This window comes from Halichoerus grypus, chromosome 15, assembly GCF_964656455.1.
Source record: "Halichoerus grypus chromosome 15, mHalGry1.hap1.1, whole genome shotgun sequence".
NCBI lineage: Eukaryota > Metazoa > Chordata > Mammalia > Carnivora > Phocidae > Halichoerus > Halichoerus grypus.
The window spans coordinates 47,283,488-47,300,718 of record NC_135726.1 but is presented as its reverse complement, the minus strand read 5'-3'; the positions used below and the strand labels follow the sequence as shown (position 1 = coordinate 47,300,718).

At 56.8% G+C, this 17,231-nt stretch overlaps 1 protein-coding gene and 2 long non-coding RNA genes across 5 annotated transcripts; 1 reads left to right on the top strand and 2 right to left on the bottom strand.

Moving 5' to 3' along the window:
- Window positions 1–162: 162 nt before the first annotated feature.
- On the top strand, window positions 163–17,211 carry SIRT2 (sirtuin 2). Of its 3 annotated transcripts, XM_036094931.2 has the most exons (16): window positions 187–315; window positions 1,173–1,219; window positions 4,226–4,274; window positions 4,517–4,630; window positions 6,942–6,983; window positions 7,143–7,249; window positions 7,374–7,430; window positions 7,748–7,816; window positions 12,485–12,614; window positions 14,575–14,634; window positions 14,922–14,977; window positions 15,129–15,205; window positions 15,292–15,343; window positions 16,109–16,179; window positions 16,302–16,368; window positions 16,489–17,211. In XM_036094931.2, the coding sequence occupies exons 1-16, from the start codon at window positions 300–302 to the stop codon at window positions 16,642–16,644; spliced, it is 1,170 nt and encodes a 389-aa protein (XP_035950824.1). In that variant the 5' UTR covers window positions 187–299; the 3' UTR covers window positions 16,645–17,211. The 3 variants fall into 3 exon arrangements, with proteins under 3 accessions (XP_035950823.1, XP_035950824.1, XP_035950826.1); XM_036094930.2 differs by lacking the exon at window positions 1,173–1,219 and having other exon boundaries at window positions 163–315; XM_036094933.2 differs by lacking the exons at window positions 187–315; window positions 1,173–1,219 and adding an exon at window positions 3,939–4,044.
- Window positions 2,642–3,947, bottom strand: LOC144380201 (uncharacterized). Its single transcript, XR_013444106.1, has 2 exons — window positions 3,637–3,947; window positions 2,642–3,124 (listed from the first exon to the last, which is right to left on the bottom strand). It is a non-coding gene; the product is annotated as an uncharacterized LOC144380201 (long non-coding RNA).
- On the bottom strand, window positions 11,394–14,579 carry LOC118537501 (uncharacterized). Its single transcript, XR_004918160.2, has 2 exons — window positions 12,936–14,579; window positions 11,394–12,857 (listed from the first exon to the last, which is right to left on the bottom strand). It is a non-coding gene; the product is annotated as an uncharacterized LOC118537501 (long non-coding RNA).
- Window positions 17,212–17,231: the final 20 nt, after the last annotated feature.

Sequence of the window (17,231 nt, the reverse complement as noted above, 5' to 3'; positions counted from 1 at the left end):
AGACCATGACCAATCAGAGTATCCAGATGGACTGCGGCTCTCTACCCATTCCCACATTTTCCGGCCGCCCTTCACCAACATGGCTGCCTGCGCGGAGCACTCTGGGACTCGTAGTCCGGCCCTCGCGTGGCTTCCTAACATAAGAGCGGCGCGCGCCGGACGCTGTGCGAAAACCCGTATGCATCCTCGATGACTGCTGGGAGTTGTAGTTCCTTGCCCTATCTCTGCCCCTCCTGTTTCCGGTGCCGTCACGGGACAGAGCCGTCGGTGACAGCCCCAAGGGCCCCCGCCCCGCGCCCATGGCCGAGCCGGACCGTGAGTCGGGGACCCCGGTGGGAGGGTCGGGCCGCGCCGGGGCCTGGCTGAGGGCTGCAGGCCCCGGGGCCCGAGGAGGGGCACGGTGGGGCTGGAGGTTGGGGCTGCATGGCGGGGAGTGGGATTCGGGGCGGGGGTGGAGGGTCGTTGCTAAGTGATCCATCTTGCTAGGTTGGTGGGTTTCTGGGTCGCGAGCTTTTAAGGGTCCGTTTGCCACGTCCCCCAAGTTCCTAACGATCGCGTGTTTCTCGCACCTTGGTTGCTGAGGACCCTCGTTGCTAAGGACTTAGGTTGCCGCGGACCCGGTTGCTAAGGGTACCTGGTTGTTAGGCGGAACTAGGATGCTAGGGGACCCCTAGTGCCCCTCTCCTATCTCTTCCCTCTAGTTCCTGTGCCCCTCCTAAACATGCCATCCCCGCTGCACCTCCTCTCCTAAACCCGTCTCTACTCAGCATTTTCTTATCTCCTCTCTTCCTTTTCAAATTTCCCTCTGTTAGTAAACCTAACCCTCCCTGCACACACACGCGCGCGCACGCACACACACACTATTTCCTTCCTCACTTCTAAGTCTTCCCCCATGCCCTGTATGCTTTGCTTTCTCCTCCCTCTCCTAAACCTTCCCGCCCCAGCCTCCTTGTCCCTCACTAACCACTTGTTCTGACAGCACTCTCTACTCTAATACGGTCTACTTTTCCCCATCCCCTCCCTTCCTCCACTCCACTTTTACCCCCACCTCCCACCCCAGTGTAATTAGCTTGGTGGGTCTTCTTGCTCCCTGCCCCTCTGCTTTGAAGCCCTTCATTCCCACTTAACCATGCCCCCCACTGTAACCACGTCTGCTCCCCCTCCTCCCCCAGCCTCTGACCCTCTGGAGACCCAGGCAGGGAAGGTGCAGGAGGCTCAGGTGAGATTTGGGGAAGGGTGGAGGGAAGGAGAGAGATGGACTTGTTCCCGCACCCCACACCGGGGGGAGGTGGCAAAGGGGACACAGTTACCCCAGGGCCCTCAGCTCACTGCCCCAGTCCCTTGCCCCAACTCCTGGTTCAGCCTCCTGGGGAATGGTGGATTCTGGGGACTGTCAGAGAAGGGTGTGCAGCCTCAACTCCAGGCCTGCCCTCCCAAACTTTTCTCTTTCCTTGCTCCCTCCCCCTATCCTTTCTGAACCTCATTTATGCTGGGCCTGGGAGAGACGGGCATCCGATTTGGTCCCTGAACACACAGATCTCACGGACAGGTGACTAGAAATGACCCTCCAGGGTGATTATGAAAGTAGCTCAAGGCAGAGTAAACTCTGTGGGGTCACAGAGACTCCAGCCGGTCCGTTCCCTGGGCGAACCCACAGGCTGGCCTAGGAGTCAGATTGAGGTGCAGACACCTCACAGTAAGTGAAGAGTGACTTAGAATTTTCTTAGGCAGGGTGAGAAATGGCGTTCCATGCAGAGTGCATAGCTTGTGCAAAGACTAGGGGGCACGAAGGGTATGATGTGGTCACTAGCCTGGTGGCTGGGGGTGGTTAGCTAATTATAGCCGAGGTTAGCATTTATTGAGTACTTATTCCAGCTGGGTACTCCGCTCAGTGCTTTATGTACATCATTTCATTTCATCTTCCCAGAATCCCTTGCGGGGGGGGGCAAGGCCTACTGGGGCCATTTTACAGATGAGGAATCTGAGGCAGAGCTGTTACATAACTTGTCCTCTGGCCCCCCTGCTAGAAGAGCAGGGACCACTTTGCAACCCACGGCACCCTGCAGGTTGCCTTCCAGAAACTTCAGGAAGAGGTAGCCAGGCCGCCTCACAGAGACTCAAAGGCCCCACCAGCACTTCCAGCTCCCCCTTAGGCCAAGTTGCTCCCACATGCTGGGCAGGGCCCTCGAGTCCTCCCACAGAGCCTCACTGTCTGCAGCCTGAAAGACTGCCAGCCCCCCCAGAGACGCGAGATCGCCGTTCAGATGTAGGGCAGCGCAGAAGCTGAGATGAAAGCACCTGACAGATGCACATCAGGGCCACACTGAGGGGCTGAAAGCTTCCTGTCAGGCCGGGGCTTCTCCCTCGCCCGGCTCCCGGGGCTCAGCCACTGTCACAGAGAAAGGTTTAATGTTAAAAAGGGATCCTCAGTCCCAGAAAAAGAGATTCGAGGATGTAAATTGCAGCATTGTCTGTAACAGGGCGACGCTGGAAACAGCCCAAGTGGCTGTCAGTAGGCGGGTTAAATGAACTATGGCTCATCCTTACAATGCAACACTATGTAGCTTTTTTAAAGGACGAGGTGGATCTATAGTATATTGTTCCGCGGAAGACGGAAGACGTTGTACTATGGCATGACCCATTTCTGGAAAACGAATGAGTTTTATGTGCAGAGAAAAAAATCTAGAGTCACTACCACTGTACTGTGAAGGGTGGTCGTCGTGACCAGGGCGGGTGAGGGAACTGGAGGCAAGTGCCTCAAGTCACACATGGTCTAATGGTCAAAGTTTTTGCAAAGCTTATGGAAAAGCAATTAAAAAATCTAAATGTGTTTGGAAGGGCAGTTCCTGTTCAAAAAGGCTTGAAACCAGGGCAGAGAATGATGGGAGAGTCTGTCATTGGAGGGGTTTTAGGCAGGAGAGTGCGGTAGTCAGAATTGTGTTTCTGTGAGGTCTATTGCAGGGCCCAGCCCTGGTGTAGCACACAGCAAACATCCATTCGTTCAGTGGTGGTTCGTTCTGGAGCTCCTGCCAGGGGCCAGACCCTGTTCTTGGTGCTGGGCGTCCACGGGTAAATACGAAGAATCCCCACCATCTTGGAGCTGACGTCATGGCAGACTCCGTACCTGTTGGTGATCGGATGGTTAGACTGAAGAAGCCAGCAAGAGGGGCTCTTGGAGCGGAGGGCGGGGTGGGCTGGCACAGCCAGGCCATCACCCAGAGGGCAGTAGAGTCCATCAGAGGTGGAGGCTGAGGCTGGGAGCTTAGGGAGGAGTTCAGGACAGGGCCCCCAGAGGGAGGACAGGCTGGACCAGGTAGAGCCCTGGGGAGGGGACGCATTATGATGGGAGGGTAGGAGAGGGAGACAAAGACTGGGGGACAGAAGCCACACTGAGATGGGGCCTAGGAGGAGGGGCAGGTTTAGGAGAGATGCTAAAGCCCAGTTGGAGATGTGGTGGGAAAGGGAGGCCAGGAGTCACTTAGGAGGAGGCATCCAGGAGGCTGTGGGAACCCCAGATCTGGGGGCTGGGAGGTGGCATTATCAATGGCTAGGCAAAGACCATTGGCACAGATGAGGGAGCAAGCCCAGGAAAGGTGGAGAGAGGAAGTAGAGAGGGCCCAGGACAGAGTCTCGAACCTGCCATCTGGGAGCCTGGCTGAGCAGCGGAGTAGATAATGACGCTAGATAATGACTCAGAGGGGTTGGAAAGGTGGAGTCCGGGGCTTCAGGCAGGAGCGCTGAGGGCCGCAGGGTGAGGACAGAGGCGTTTCCAGTGGCATCATTCACGGGAGTGACTGTGGTGAGGAGGGCAGCAGGTCCACGCCACAGGGGACGGGAGGGGCTGCAAGGCAAGGACACGGGACACCGGGCAATGTCAGCACTTCCCCCACCCGGTGCTGCGCGGAGCACCTCCCCTAGGTTAACGCGTGTCATCTCAGATAGCCCTCTGATGCGGTGCCACCTCTCTGAGCTCCGTTTCCAAGATGAGGAGCATCAGACTCAGAGCAGCAAAGAACTTACGCTCCTCGGGAGCAGCAGGACCAGGTTTCTAACCCATGCAGCCCATCCCAGAGCCCAAGCACACTGGCCCCCCAGACCACCCCTCTCTTCCTTGAGCCCACCCCCAGCCAGAGCCTTTCCCCCCAGACCCGGGTGCCACCCTCCCCTCTCCTCCCTGCCTAACCCCACTTCTGGGGCCTGGTCACCCCACCCCCACCCCTTCCAGGACTCAGATTCAGACACTGAGGAAGGAGCTGCAGGCGGAGAAGCCGAGAGTGAGTATCTTCCTTGGGAGTGGGGTTCCGGAGGAGCAGTTTAGGGCAGGGATGTAGTTGCTACCCCTCACCCCCACTGAGGGTGACAGTCAGGGTATGTATATTGGGTGCAATGCAACCTAGAGGTCCCCGGTTGTGGGAGGGTGGGGGATCCCAGGGCTGGCTGGGGCAGGGGCACTCGGGGCCCCAGTGCACCCCAGCTGAACGCCCACCCTGCTGTTCTCGCTCTGCTTTTTGGCCAGTGGACTTCCTGCGGAATTTCTTCTCCCAGACACTGGGCCTGGGCACCCAGAAGGAGCGTCTGCTGGACGACCTGACCCTGGAAGGGGTGACCCGCTACATGCAGAGCGAGCGCTGTGAGTCCCCGCCCTGCCTTGCGCCACTTGCCCGGCTCCTGGCCCCAAGTGACTTCTCAGCCGCCGCCACTTGAACCATCACCCCTTTTGTTTCCAAGTAACAAGAAACCTAGCTGCACCCGGCTTAGGCCAAAAAGGGAGTATTGACCCTGTAACTAAAATCCAGCATTAAGCGTGGCTGGATTCGGAGGCTTCCGTGTTGTCAAGAATCTTAACCCCCTCTGGCGCAGCTTTTCTGTGTTGAGGTGGAAGGGACTCCTGGCAGGACCGAGTGTCAGTTCCACCAGCCTAGTATCTCCTTCCAGGGGTTCAAGCGAAAGGGCAGAGATTGGCCCCAGTTGGGCCAGGTTGGGTCACCCTCCTACCGCAAACCAATCACCGTGTCTCTGATTGGCCAGGCGTGGGTCACACCTCCATTGCTGATTGGCCAGACCTGTTTGACAGACTGAAGGTGACACCAATAGTAATTAGCCCATAGGGTCCTGAGGGGTGCAACACCTGAGTAGAGACGCAAATGCCCGGAAAGGGGCCCGGAAGAGCCGCGTGCCCTGTGACTATTACAGGAAGCGCGTTTCGGGGCTATGTAGGTGCCTGTCTACTAGGTCACCATGTCATTTCTGTTTCTTGCTGCAAGTTGAGGTCACCAGAGTCTGAGACACCGGGCCCTCGGCAGTCCTCAACGAGAACAATCGACCCTTTGAGGGCCCTGAACAGCCTTTTGTTGAGAACGTCTTCTCCCGTTTCCCTGTCCTCCAGCTGCTGCCGGCTCCCTGCTCAGGCGTCCAGGCTTGCTGCCCTGAGCCTCCCTCTCCCGGGCCAGGCCGGGCAGCTGTCTGCAGACATCTCCTCCCCAAAGACAGCACAGGCAATGGCCGCAAAGCTCTGGTTGCTTCCGTCCTCCTGCACTTGGGTTTTGGGACGGACAGTTGGCTCATGAGGCTGCCTATGAGGGGCACAGCTAAGAACAACAGTTAACTGAGCCCTCCGCATTTGCCAGGCACTGGGCTAGGCACTTGATAGGTGCAATCTGGACAGAGGAGGAAGCGGAGGCACAGAGAGGTTGTGACTCCATGCAGGGTCACGCATCTGGCAAGAGGCAGTCAGGACTCCTGAATCCAGAGCACATGCTCCCTCCCACGGGGCCCCCGCTGGGTCCAGCTGGGCCCGGTCCGATGGCATCCCCGAGACAAAGCCGAGGGCTTCGTGACCCTTGCTGTCCTCCTTCGCACAGGATACCCCAGAAGTCCCCAGTTCGCAGGCCTCACACTTGTGCCCGACCATCAGCTGACGGGCAGATGCCTGGGGCCCGCGTGGCAGGGCTGCCCGCCAGCAGCTGACAAGGCAGCAGGGCTATTTCTACACAGCCCCGTGTGTTTGTGAAATGATTCGACTCCTACCACACCCTCCCATCCTCTTTTCCAAAAGCCAGGAGAAAACGGGCGAATGAAGTGCTTAGACGCGTACAAATCCTGGGTCTCAAGAAGTACAACTGACTCAAAGAATAATAGCAGACACATAAATAGTGTGTGCTCAGTGCCGGGCACTGATCTGAGCTTTACACGAATGACTTCATTCTCTTGACAGCCCCATGAAGTCAGGACTGTAATTATGCCCATTTTACAGAGCAGGAAGCTGAAGCCCAGGGGGGAGATCTGAATTAAGACCCCCTCCTCCACCCCGCTGGTGAGCAGGAGAGCCAGGATCTGAAGCCCTCTTACCTACCTGCTGTTCACTGGGTGAGGGCCAAGAGGGGCAAATCTTTGGTCTTCCTCTGAAAATGATCAGACTCCGGTGGCTGATGTGTGTTTGATTATAGAGGAAAGGAATATGCTGAAGGAACTTGCTAGAAATAGATGGTCATTCAAGATTGTGTCCAAAAGGTGCGGCATAGCCAGAGATTTCTACAATAACCTGTAGCTCTTCTGGGGGGCACCCCCCTGCTGCCCCCAGCCTTCTCTCTAAGAGCGCATACGTTTTTGTCTAGATCTAGTTAGGAGGGGAAACTTCTCTCCAAGTGGCCGTTTCTCGAATCTGTCCAATTTGGTATAATTTGAAATAGTAAATTCCTTGTCCCCACGCTGACTCTGCCACCAGTTGACTGCATGATCTTTCCTCTGTCTGAGGCTTGGTTTTCTCATCTGTAAAGTGGGGGTGTTAATACACACCCCCACCCGAGATGGGAAGACCATTCATGCATCTGAAATGCCCGCCGTGGGGCCTGGCACTGCAAATGGCGTCGGGGGCTGTGATGGGTGCTGTTATTTTGGGGCTGAGCGCACTGTCATATGATGCAGAAACTCCTCTCCTCCAGGTCGCAGGGTCATCTGTTTGGTGGGAGCTGGGATCTCCACGTGTAAGTGCGTCCCCTCCCCCCAGTAGCCACCGCCATGTTGGGGGACCCCCATCCAGGGACTGGGGGAAGCTGTGTCTGAGCCCTTGATTGGGGGGGATTGATGGAGTATAGATGGGGCCGAGGTCCCTGACCCATTGCTCCCCACCCCACCTCCCCCAGCCGCCGGCATCCCTGACTTCCGCTCCCCCTCCACGGGCCTCTACGCCAACCTAGAGAAGTACAATCTTCCCTACCCGGAGGCCATCTTTGAGATTGGCTACTTCAAGGTATGTGCTCCCCAGGCAGGAATGTCTGTAATGGTGAGGAGGGCGCGGGGATCGCCTGACCCCAGCTCTCAGCTCACCAGGGGCATCTGGGTGCCCACCAGCCCTCCGGTTCTCTCTCCCACAGAAACACCCAGAGCCCTTCTTTGCTCTTGCCAAGGAACTCTATCCTGGGCAGTTCAAGGTGAGCTCTTTTTTGCTGGGGGGCACACAGGAAAGCCTGGGGGACAGCAGGCATGGGAAAGGCTTCCTCTGGGGCCCTTCAGACAAGTGTCACGTGGTCATGAAGTTCCTGGGCTCCGGGCCACCTGGGTCCACCTCCTGGTCCCTCATTTCCTGCTCTTGTGACCTTGAGCCTCCGTTTTCCCATCTGAGAAATGGGGCTAGTGATGATTCCATGAGGTAAACCAGCCAGAGCGCCTGGAACACTTCCCAGCTGGTGGCAACGCGTGGCCCCTGGGCTCTGTCACGACCGGTGTGGTTCCGCTTGCTCCCCTCCAGCCGACTGTCTGTCACTACTTCATCCGCCTGCTGAAGGAGAAGGACCTACTGCTGCGCTGCTACACGCAGGTAGGCGGCCGTGGGCACCGCCCCCCCCGGCCTCAGTTTCCCCTTCTGTAAAGCAGAGGCAAGAACAGCCTCACCCTTCAGGTGTGTGGTGACGTGGCAGGGAGCTCCGCTCAGCGCCATCCCGAGCGCGGGGGCAAGGGACGTCACGTGTGAGGGGCCACCATTTGCAGCGGAGATTTCCTGTTCTGTTAGGGTTGTCAGCACGTGGCCACCGTGTGACTGGAGCTGACAAAATCAGCACACCGTGACCACTTTCCAACTGGCAGGTGGGGAGTCGTAAGGAAGGGACGTCTTTTTAGAATTTGCACAAAGGCCTCGCGTGTGACACAGGCCATGGCTCAGACGTGTCGGGTGCTGAGCCACGGGCCTTGCCCCGGAGCTCGCCGGCAAGGACAGCTCACATTGTGGGCTTCTGGACTAGCCAGCAAGACGTTTGGGGCATCTCGCACCCCTCACTGTAAAAACTGTTGGCGCCCCTACCTTTGATTTAGGAATGTGTGTTTTATGAACGCGTGTGAATACGTATTGAAATTACGCAGTGTCAGTAACAGCGATATCGTGCTATAAATGATCCCTCGGGCGCTCCTGGGGGCTCAGTCGGTTGAGCGCCCCACTCTTGATTTCGGCTCAGGTCATGGTCTCGGGGTCGTGAGATCGAGCCCCATGTCAGGCTCCTCGCTCAGACTCAAGTCTGTTTGAGACTCTTTCTCTCCCTCTGCCTCTGCCCTTCCCCTCCCTGTGTGCTCGCTCACTCTCTCTCTCTCTCTCTCTCTCCTTCTAAAATAAATAAATAAATCTTGGGTGCCTGGGTGGCTCAGTTGGTTAAGCGACTGCCTTCGGCTCAGGTCATGATCCTGGAGTCCCGGGATCGAGTCCCACATCGGGCTCCCTGCTCAGCAGGGAGTCTGCTTCTCCCTCTGACCCTCCTCCCTCTCGTGCTCTCTCTCATTCTCTCTCTCACAAATTAAAAAAAAAAAAAAAAAGTTTAAAAATAAAATAAAATAAATAAATCTTAAAAAAAAAAAATGAGACCTCAGAACGCAAAATTATAAAAGAGAGAATACTTGAAGATAAACGGGCGTTCTAACGTTTTCTTCCTGCCCCTGGCGGTTTGGAGCCTGCCAGCCTGGGAAGCTGCCACCAGGGGGAGGATGAATTTCTTTTAAGTCCAGATTTCTCAAATGGGGGCAGGAGCCCGCTGCCTAGGACTGGCGGTGGTGGCCTGAGAAAGGACAGCCTCCTCCTTCCGGGACGAGCCCCCGCTCAGGATAAACCGGACCTTTCTTCCCAGAGTCCGTTTTATCCACGGGACGTGGCTCAGACATGACACACACAGCTCACTCCAAGCCAAGGGCTCCCTTGTGCGTGATTTCATGAAATCCGCACTGCGGCCCCGTGTCATCATCTTCTGTCACAAGTGCTTACTGAGTGCCGAGCCCGCGGCAGGCCCTGCTGGCGGCGACATCCCTGCCCCCCTAGAGCTGACAGTCTGCTGTGGGGAGAGGGACAGTGGACAGGACGGGTAGGAAGCACAGTTAGGGTGTCACGAGGTCTGTGGAGCATGATTAAGCCGGAAAGGGAATTAGAAGTGTTGGGGCGGGGGGGGGGGGATGCTGTTGTCAACCGGTCTCAGGGAAGGCCTCACTGAGAAGCGTGCATTTAGACAAAGGCCTCTAGGAGGGGACGGAGGGAGCCACGGGATCATCTAGGGGGAGAGTGGGTTCCAGGCAAAGGGAACAGCCGGGGCAAAGGTCCTGAGGTGAGACTGTATTTGGCACGTTCGAGAAGCTGCATCCGAGTGAGCAGAGAGAACAGCAGGAGAGAACGGAGGAGGCGAGCTCAGGGATGGGACGGGGACTGACCATGCGGGATCTTGGGGCCACAGCAAGGGCTGAGTGAGAGGGAGCCACGGGAGGGCTCTGAGCAGGGTGGGATGTGACCTGACCCAGGGGTCCCTCTGACTGCATGTCGGGGATGACTCGGGGGTGCAGAGACCAAGGAGGAGGCTGCCGTGACGGTCGGAGCAGAGGAGGATGGAGGCTGGCCCAGGGCGGGGGCCACTGAGGGGAGAAGCGTGCGGGTTCCGAATCTGCTTGGAAGGTAGAGCGGGCAGGGCCGCTTCTCTGTGAAAGCAGAGTCCGTTCTGGGGCCCGTGGGAAAGGTGCAGTCGTGTGTCCCCGACTGGCAACAGGGAATGCATGGCTTTAACTGCACAGACCTCAGCAAAACGGCCGATTACAGAAAACAGACAAACGTGGAAAAAAAAAAAATGTTCCACTCTCGTGTTTCAGGAGACCGCTTTGTTTTGTTTTCTTCAAACTTGTCACCCTCTCCGTCAACCTCAGCCACTTTTTGAGTCACTGACCCAGTTTTCTGGAACACACTGTCTTCGCCCCTTTCCGGATTGTGATGATGTTGCACTTCTGGAGCTATGTATGATCGCTATTTTTATCTCCAGATATAAGTCTCCATTCAAACATGAGAACAGTTGTCCTGTTCACTCAAGCCCCTGCGATCTCTGCAGCAGAGTAGCTTTTAAATATATTCATGGCATTTACCCTACACGTAAGGCTTGTGCTTGGCTTTCTCTCACTTAACTTCCTGTGTGGAAGACCCTTCCGTATCTTCACCCACATAGCAGCTTCCTGCCCTTCCTTCCTTCCTTCCTTCCTTCCTTCCTTCCTTCCTTCCTTCCTTCCTTCCTTCCTTTAAGATTTTATTTTTAAGTAATCTCTCCATCCAACGCGAGGGCCTCAAACTCCCAGCCTCGAGCTCAAGCTCTGCTCTACCAGATGAACCAGCCAGGGACCCCCAACTTCATGCTTTTTCAAAACTGCTGTTGCCTTTGTGTCCATCAGGGGGACACAGTGTTCCGAAACAAAAAAGGAGCCAAGGTTTAAAAAGCAAGAGAGTTCAGTTGAAAATCCAGACTTCAGTCTCCTCCTGCAGATTGAGAAGAGCTGGCTGCCCCCGGGGGAGCACTGGGCTGGAGCTGGGAGGCCACTGCCCATCCTCACCGTGCCCTGCTTGCCACCACACACCCAGGCTACATGTCACTCGCCGCATACCATCATGCGTTCATCACCACCTGGCCTTTGGGAGAGGGCGTCCTGGGGCCGTACTCCCCAGCCCTCAGCTTCCCTCCCTAGGGGCCACTGCTGTTGTTGGCTTCTCCTATCACCGTTATTTTTTTTTTTTAAGATCTTATTTATTTATTAGACAGAGAGCACACAAGCAGGGGAAGCGGCAGAGAGAGAGGGAGAGGCAGGGTCCCCGCGGAGCAGGGAGCCCGATGAGGGGCTCGATCCCAGGACCCTGGGATCATGACCTGAGCCGAAGGCAGACGCTTAACCGATGAGCCACTCAGGCATCCCTTGTATCACCTTTAAAAACATTCTATACACAGGCAAACAAATACACACCTTCATATATAGTTTTCCCACAGCCTTTGTTCTCCTGTGCCTTTTAACCTCTTGGAGGGATCATTTCCATATCAGGACATACAGGACAGCCTCATTCGTTTCTCGTTGGTGGTTTCTCTATCAGAAGTGGCCTCAGAACAACAGAGGCAGCTCAGTAGTTTTTTTTACATGCTGTTTAATTATTTGCACGCACACTGCTTGCTTCCTCACGTGTGAGGGGGCTGTAGACTGAGTCAAGTAACAAAGGCAAAGCTAATGCGGGGGGAGGGGAAAAGCTGCAGAGAGAGTCTGGGAACAGTGGCTCTTGTCTGCACGTTTGGGGAACAAGCTGATTGCTGGCAGGGAGCAAAGAGAGCGGTTGGGGCCATCTGCCCTTGAAAGAGAACCCTTTCGGTTGTGCATGGAGTCTCAGGGAGGCCGTGCCGGGTCAGCTGTGGGCTGCACGTGACCGGCCGCCTTGGGGTGGCATCTGCCCGCATGCTGGGGGCTCCGTCAGCACCTGCCTCCGCAGCATTCCTCACGGGCAAACAAAAGCTGCTCCCAGGGGCACTGCATGCTTTAAGAAAAATGAGAGAGCACATATGTCTATGTGGAAGGGAAGAATAGTCTTGCTGGTTTAATGAGGAATATATTCGTGTCTTAAAAGAATGCCAGTTAATGTGCCGTCTGTGAAACAGACCACAGTAAGAAACCCGACTGCTGATTAGGAAAACAGTGATTAAAACCAAATAAACCCTCCTGATTCACTTATTTCTGTTACTGCTCAGCCAGGGCTGCCACAGACAGCTGTGCAGGTTGGGTACTGCACAAGGATGCCACATCTGAGGGCGCTCTATTTCCAACACAGCCACTGTAGGCTTGTCCATCAATGCCAACAAATTTCTGGCAGGTGCCACAAACGTAGTGTGGTCCCAACAAAAAACAAATTTCCTGAAAAATGGAAACAAAGTGGCCTGACTATGCAGAAACACTCCATCTGGGCTGATGGTGGCAGTGGGTCTGGGCTCACAGACGTATGAGTTTGGGCTCCACCTTTAACCATCTGTGACTTTCACCCTTCGGTGACCCCCTGACAATGAGCAGACGAGTTTACAGAGCACATCCTGCCCCTTGCTTCTCCCTCCCTTCCTTCTCCCTCTCTCCCATTTGCTTCTCTTCGCAGGGCCATGCTCTGCCTTCTGCCGCTGGGAGCGGGGGAGGGGGGGTGTCTCACTCTCGAGCCTCTTCCCTCCGTCTCTCCCTCCAGAACATAGACACGCTAGAGCGAGTGGCGGGGCTGGAGCCTGAGGACCTGGTGGAGGCCCACGGCACCTTCTACACCTCGCACTGCATCAGCCCCCTCTGCCGACGGGAGTACTCGCTCAGCTGGATGAAAGGTGAGGCGCTGGACGTCATCCTCGAGGGCAGGCCTCCTGCCCTCTGTCTGCTCCTCGGGGGCTCCAGGCGGTGGGCACCCGTTCCGTCCTGCTCCGTGGCTCCTTTCAGCAGCTGATGGCAGCCCCCGGAGATGAGGCGGCCTCGGGCTTTCGTTGCTCCCAACACCACCTCACAGCCGGGTTTTGATGGAAGCGAGCTCCATGCCCAGGGCAGCCACGCAGAGACGTGTGTTGGCCTAGAAGCTACCAGATGGGCACACGGTCTGTTCTGTGCGGTCACGAGGCCCCCAGCTCTCTGTCACACGAGGGCTCTGACCTTACCTTACACGAGGGTCCTGTGAGGGCAGACGCAACGACATTCGAATCCAGATTGGCGCTGTCCCAGATGGGGGCCACCGCCGCGTGTGGCTCTCGGCCACTCACAGATGTGACCAACGGTACCAAGGATCTGAATTTGGAATTTTACATCAGTTTTAGTAATTTCAGTGTTAAAAGCCACACGGTGGCTGTGACCACCATATTGGACGGGACCGAGCTAGCGGCACAGGGTCCGATGGCCCGTGAGTCACACTCCACGGAATGTGAACCTGGACACGGGCCTGGCTAGGGACGAGGGCTGGCGGCTGTCCCTAGGGGTGCAGACAACAGGGCTTGTTGAAGTCAGCGTCCCAGTTCACGGAAGGGCAGAGTGTCCAGAACAGGGGGGAAAAAAAGTCAGCCAGTCCACATTTCTCGAATGCCAGTGAGAATCTTGTCTGACATCCATTGTGCTGCCCAGAAGCCCCGCATTTCACCCCTGGCAAGCCACTGCTCACATTCTTTATGCTGACTTCACAAAGCCTCTGGTGTCCGTGTGAGACAGGGACAGCTGTGGCATTTGCGGTGGGGCCCCTGGAGGGTGGCCTTTCTGCCTGGACGCCGGCTGACAGCCGCTGGGGCGAGGCTTCCAGAATAGCTCGAGTGTGCGCAGCTGCGGGGAATGGACAACGAACACCACCCCCTTACGTGCCCCTGACAGCAGTAGCGCGTGCAGCCCCCACAAAATCCTAAACACTGTCAGTGCCGAAATGTTTCCAGTTACATTACAGACATCACAACGGGGCTCTGTAAATGTTTGTTGAAGGAATGAATGAAGAGCTGAACAAACAAGCTAGGATTCTGTGGGGTTGGTTGCAAGTGACAGAATGCTTTTCAAGCTTCCTTAATCAATAAGTGATAAGGAGCATGATTATCATAAGGATGGGGTGTGTGGGGGGGGGGGAGGTGTCTGTCCCAGAACCCAAGGATGGGAAGCAGCTGGGCCTAAGGATGTATCCCCATCCCAGGATCGTCTGCAGATTCTTCCCTCTCTCTGTCACCAGGCCTGGGACTCACCAGGTCTCTCACCCAGGATAAAATAGAGCTGCCCTCCAAGACCCACTAGGAGAGCTTTTTTTTTTTTTTTAAGATTTATTTATTTATTTATTTGACAGAGAGAGACACAGCGAGAGAGGGAACACAAGCAGGGGGAGTGGGAGAGGGAGAAGCAGGCCTCCTGCCAAACAGGGAGCCCAGTGTGGGGCTCGATCCTAGGACCCTGGGATCATGTCGTGAGCTGAAGGCAGACGCTTAACGACTGAGTCACCCAGGTGCCCCTCCACTAGGAGAGCTTTATTGCCCAGGTCAGGGGTTGGTGGGATCCAGTTACCCCTGTAAAGGGCAAACATCTGCTCATCGTCTGTTCTGGTGTTTATTCTTTAAGTCCATAGCTGTAGCCTGGTGCTCGGAGCCCCCCTGGAATCCTGGAGGGTGGGAGGAGGTGGGGGGGGACAGCTCTCTGAGAAGGGTGAGCAGGGCAAACACCCCAGGAGGCTCCCCAGTGACTGAGGTGTGTTTGTGGACAATGAAGGCTGGCTGCAGCCCCAGACCCCAGCCCAGAGTCGCTTACCTCCTTCTCTCCCTTCCCCTTCTCCACGCCCAGAGAAGATCTTCTCCGAGGTGACTCCCAAGTGTGAGAAATGTCACAGCGTGGTGAAGCCTGGTGAGCCTCGGGGCCAGGGACCAACCCAGATAGATTTGGGCTGGGACCCCCACCCCTCCACGAGCCCCTTCCCAAGAAGGCCACACGCCCATCCACCCCACCTCGGGCTACCCTCCCTCCCTGACCAGTGCCCCGGATCTGTCCCCACTGCTCCACAGCTCCTATCCCAGCCCTTGGGTCTGCCTTCTGCTCCTGCCCGCTCTCTCTCTCTCTGTGTGTGACCCTGACTCTGCCTCCCATTTCACCTTCTCTTCCTGTCTCTGTGTCTGTCTGTCCCTCTGCCTCAGACATCGTGTTCTTCGGTGAGAACCTCCCAGCGAGGTTCTTCTCCTGCATGCAGTCAGTAAGTGGCCTGTGCTCCCCGACGTGGGGGCAGCCAGGGCCAGGCCCTGGGGCAGGTGGCTTCCCCAACTAGCTGCAGATGGGGGGTGGGGGGAGGCAGCCCAGCCCCTGCCGAGCCTCCAGAGCTCTCACTGGCCGCCCTCCCTTCATAGGACTTCCTGAAGGTGGATCTCCTCATCATCATGGGTACCTCCCTGCAGGTGCAGCCCTTTGCATCCCTCATCAGCAAGTAGGTTGGGGGTTGGGACTGAGGGGGGCTGCTGGGGACTGGGGGAGCCAGGACAGGTCCTCACCACTGAGCTCGCCATCCCCCAGGGCACCCCTCTCTACCCCGCGCCTGCTCATCAACAAGGAGAAGACTGGGCAGGTGAGTTGGCTTTTATTTGAGGCCCCCTCTGATTTTCCCTCCTCCTCCTCCTCACATGGGTCCCACATTCCCTTTCACTGGCTTCCTGGGAAACTGGGACCCCCAGCTCAGAACCAGGAGTTCTAGAATCCAGAGAGGTCAGATTCCAGGTCACCTAGACTCTGATTCTACAGGCCTTTGGGTCACTCGGGACCCTTCTGAGCAAGGGATAGAACCCCAACTCGAAGCGACTGAAGCCAGGACAGGAATGCTTAGCTTTGTGCAAGTGAAGAGTCGGGGCAAGCCGGACCCAGGGCCCACAGCCCAGCATTGGGACGTGCCCACTCCCACTTTCGGCTCTTTTCCTGAGGTGGCCTCGCTCCCTCATCCCTGAGCAGGGATGGTTCCTCGAACAGGCCCAACATGCCATGTGCCAGGCGCTGTTCTAAGCACTTTCTTTTTTTTTTTAATTTGTTTTATTTTATTTTGTATTTTTTTCATTTTCAGTAGGCTCCACGCCCAACATGGGGCTTGAACTCATGACCCTGAGATCAAGAGTCGCATGCTCCACCTACTGAGCCGCCCAGGTGCCCCCTGTGCACTTTCTAAGTATTCACCCACTGACAGTACAATGCTAGGAGCGGTTTGGTGATAGCCCCCACTCTACAGATAAGGAAACTGAGGTTCAGGGAGGCCAGGTCACTTGAGCGAAGTCACAGAGCAGGGAACACACCCCACCCCATCGGGCTCCAGGGTCTGTGTTCTGAGCTTCCCCCTCCCCCACAGACTGACCCTTTCCTGGGGATGATGATGGGCCTCGGAGGAGGCATGGACTTCGACTCCAAGAAGGCCTACAGGTCAGTCCTGGGCCTGCGAGGGTCACAGCCGAGGTGGGAGGGAGGGTGGGAAGGCACTCGGACCGAGCAGAGCGGGAAGGGGCCTGGGACAAGCCTGGGAGCTCTGACTCTCCCACCCACAGGGACGTGGCCTGGCTGGGTGACTGTGACCAGGGCTGCCTGGCCCTTGCCGACCTCCTCGGATGGAAGGTAAGAAGTCTGGGCCGCTTCGGCCCACCCTGAGCCCTGTCCCTAGACCCCTGCCCCACAGGTCCTCTGACCCCATGATGCATGGTGACCTCTGACCTCTGTGAACTTTGCCCCCTGCAGAAGGAGCTGGAGGACCTCGTCCAGAAGGAGCATGCCAGCATTGATGCCCAGGCAGGGTCGGGGAGCCCCAACCCCAACACTTCGGCTTCCCCCGGGAAGTCTCCACCTCCTGCCAAGGAGGAGGCCAGGACCATGGAGGGGGAGCAGGGCCAGTGACAGCTGCACCTCCCGGGACAGCAGAGCTGCCACCAGCCCTGGCCCCCTCTAACTTGCAGCTCTTGTCTGGGGAGCTCAGAATGTTGCCCCAGTCTCTTAACCACCCCCTCTCAAAACTGGGGTCCCAGCCCCCTGACCCTGGCAAATCTCTAACAGCACCCAGGGGCCGAGGCCTGGGCAGCTCAGCTGTAACAGCCCACAGTCTCTAACCACCCGCGGGGATGCGGGTCAACCTCCCCTAATCTCTAACTGCTCCCAGGGCCAGGGCTGCCTCTAAACTCCTAACTGTTCTGGACAGGGGCCCCAGGGCTCCCCAGGGCTCCCCATGCTCTCTACCGCTCCTAGGGACCTGTGGCCAAGTCGGCCAAGTCTAACGTACCCTGGGTGGAGTGTGGGCCCTCCAGACATAACACCCTCTGGGGGGAGCTGAGCCTGAAGGCCTCCCCAGTCTGTGTCTCCCACTCCCAAAGTGGGTGCTGGACCCCTTCCCTTTGGGACCCACTTCCCCTGCCGGGAGGGGCAGATAATGTTGCTTATTGGAGACAAATTAAAAACAAAAAAAACTAACGATCAGCTCTCCGGCCTCC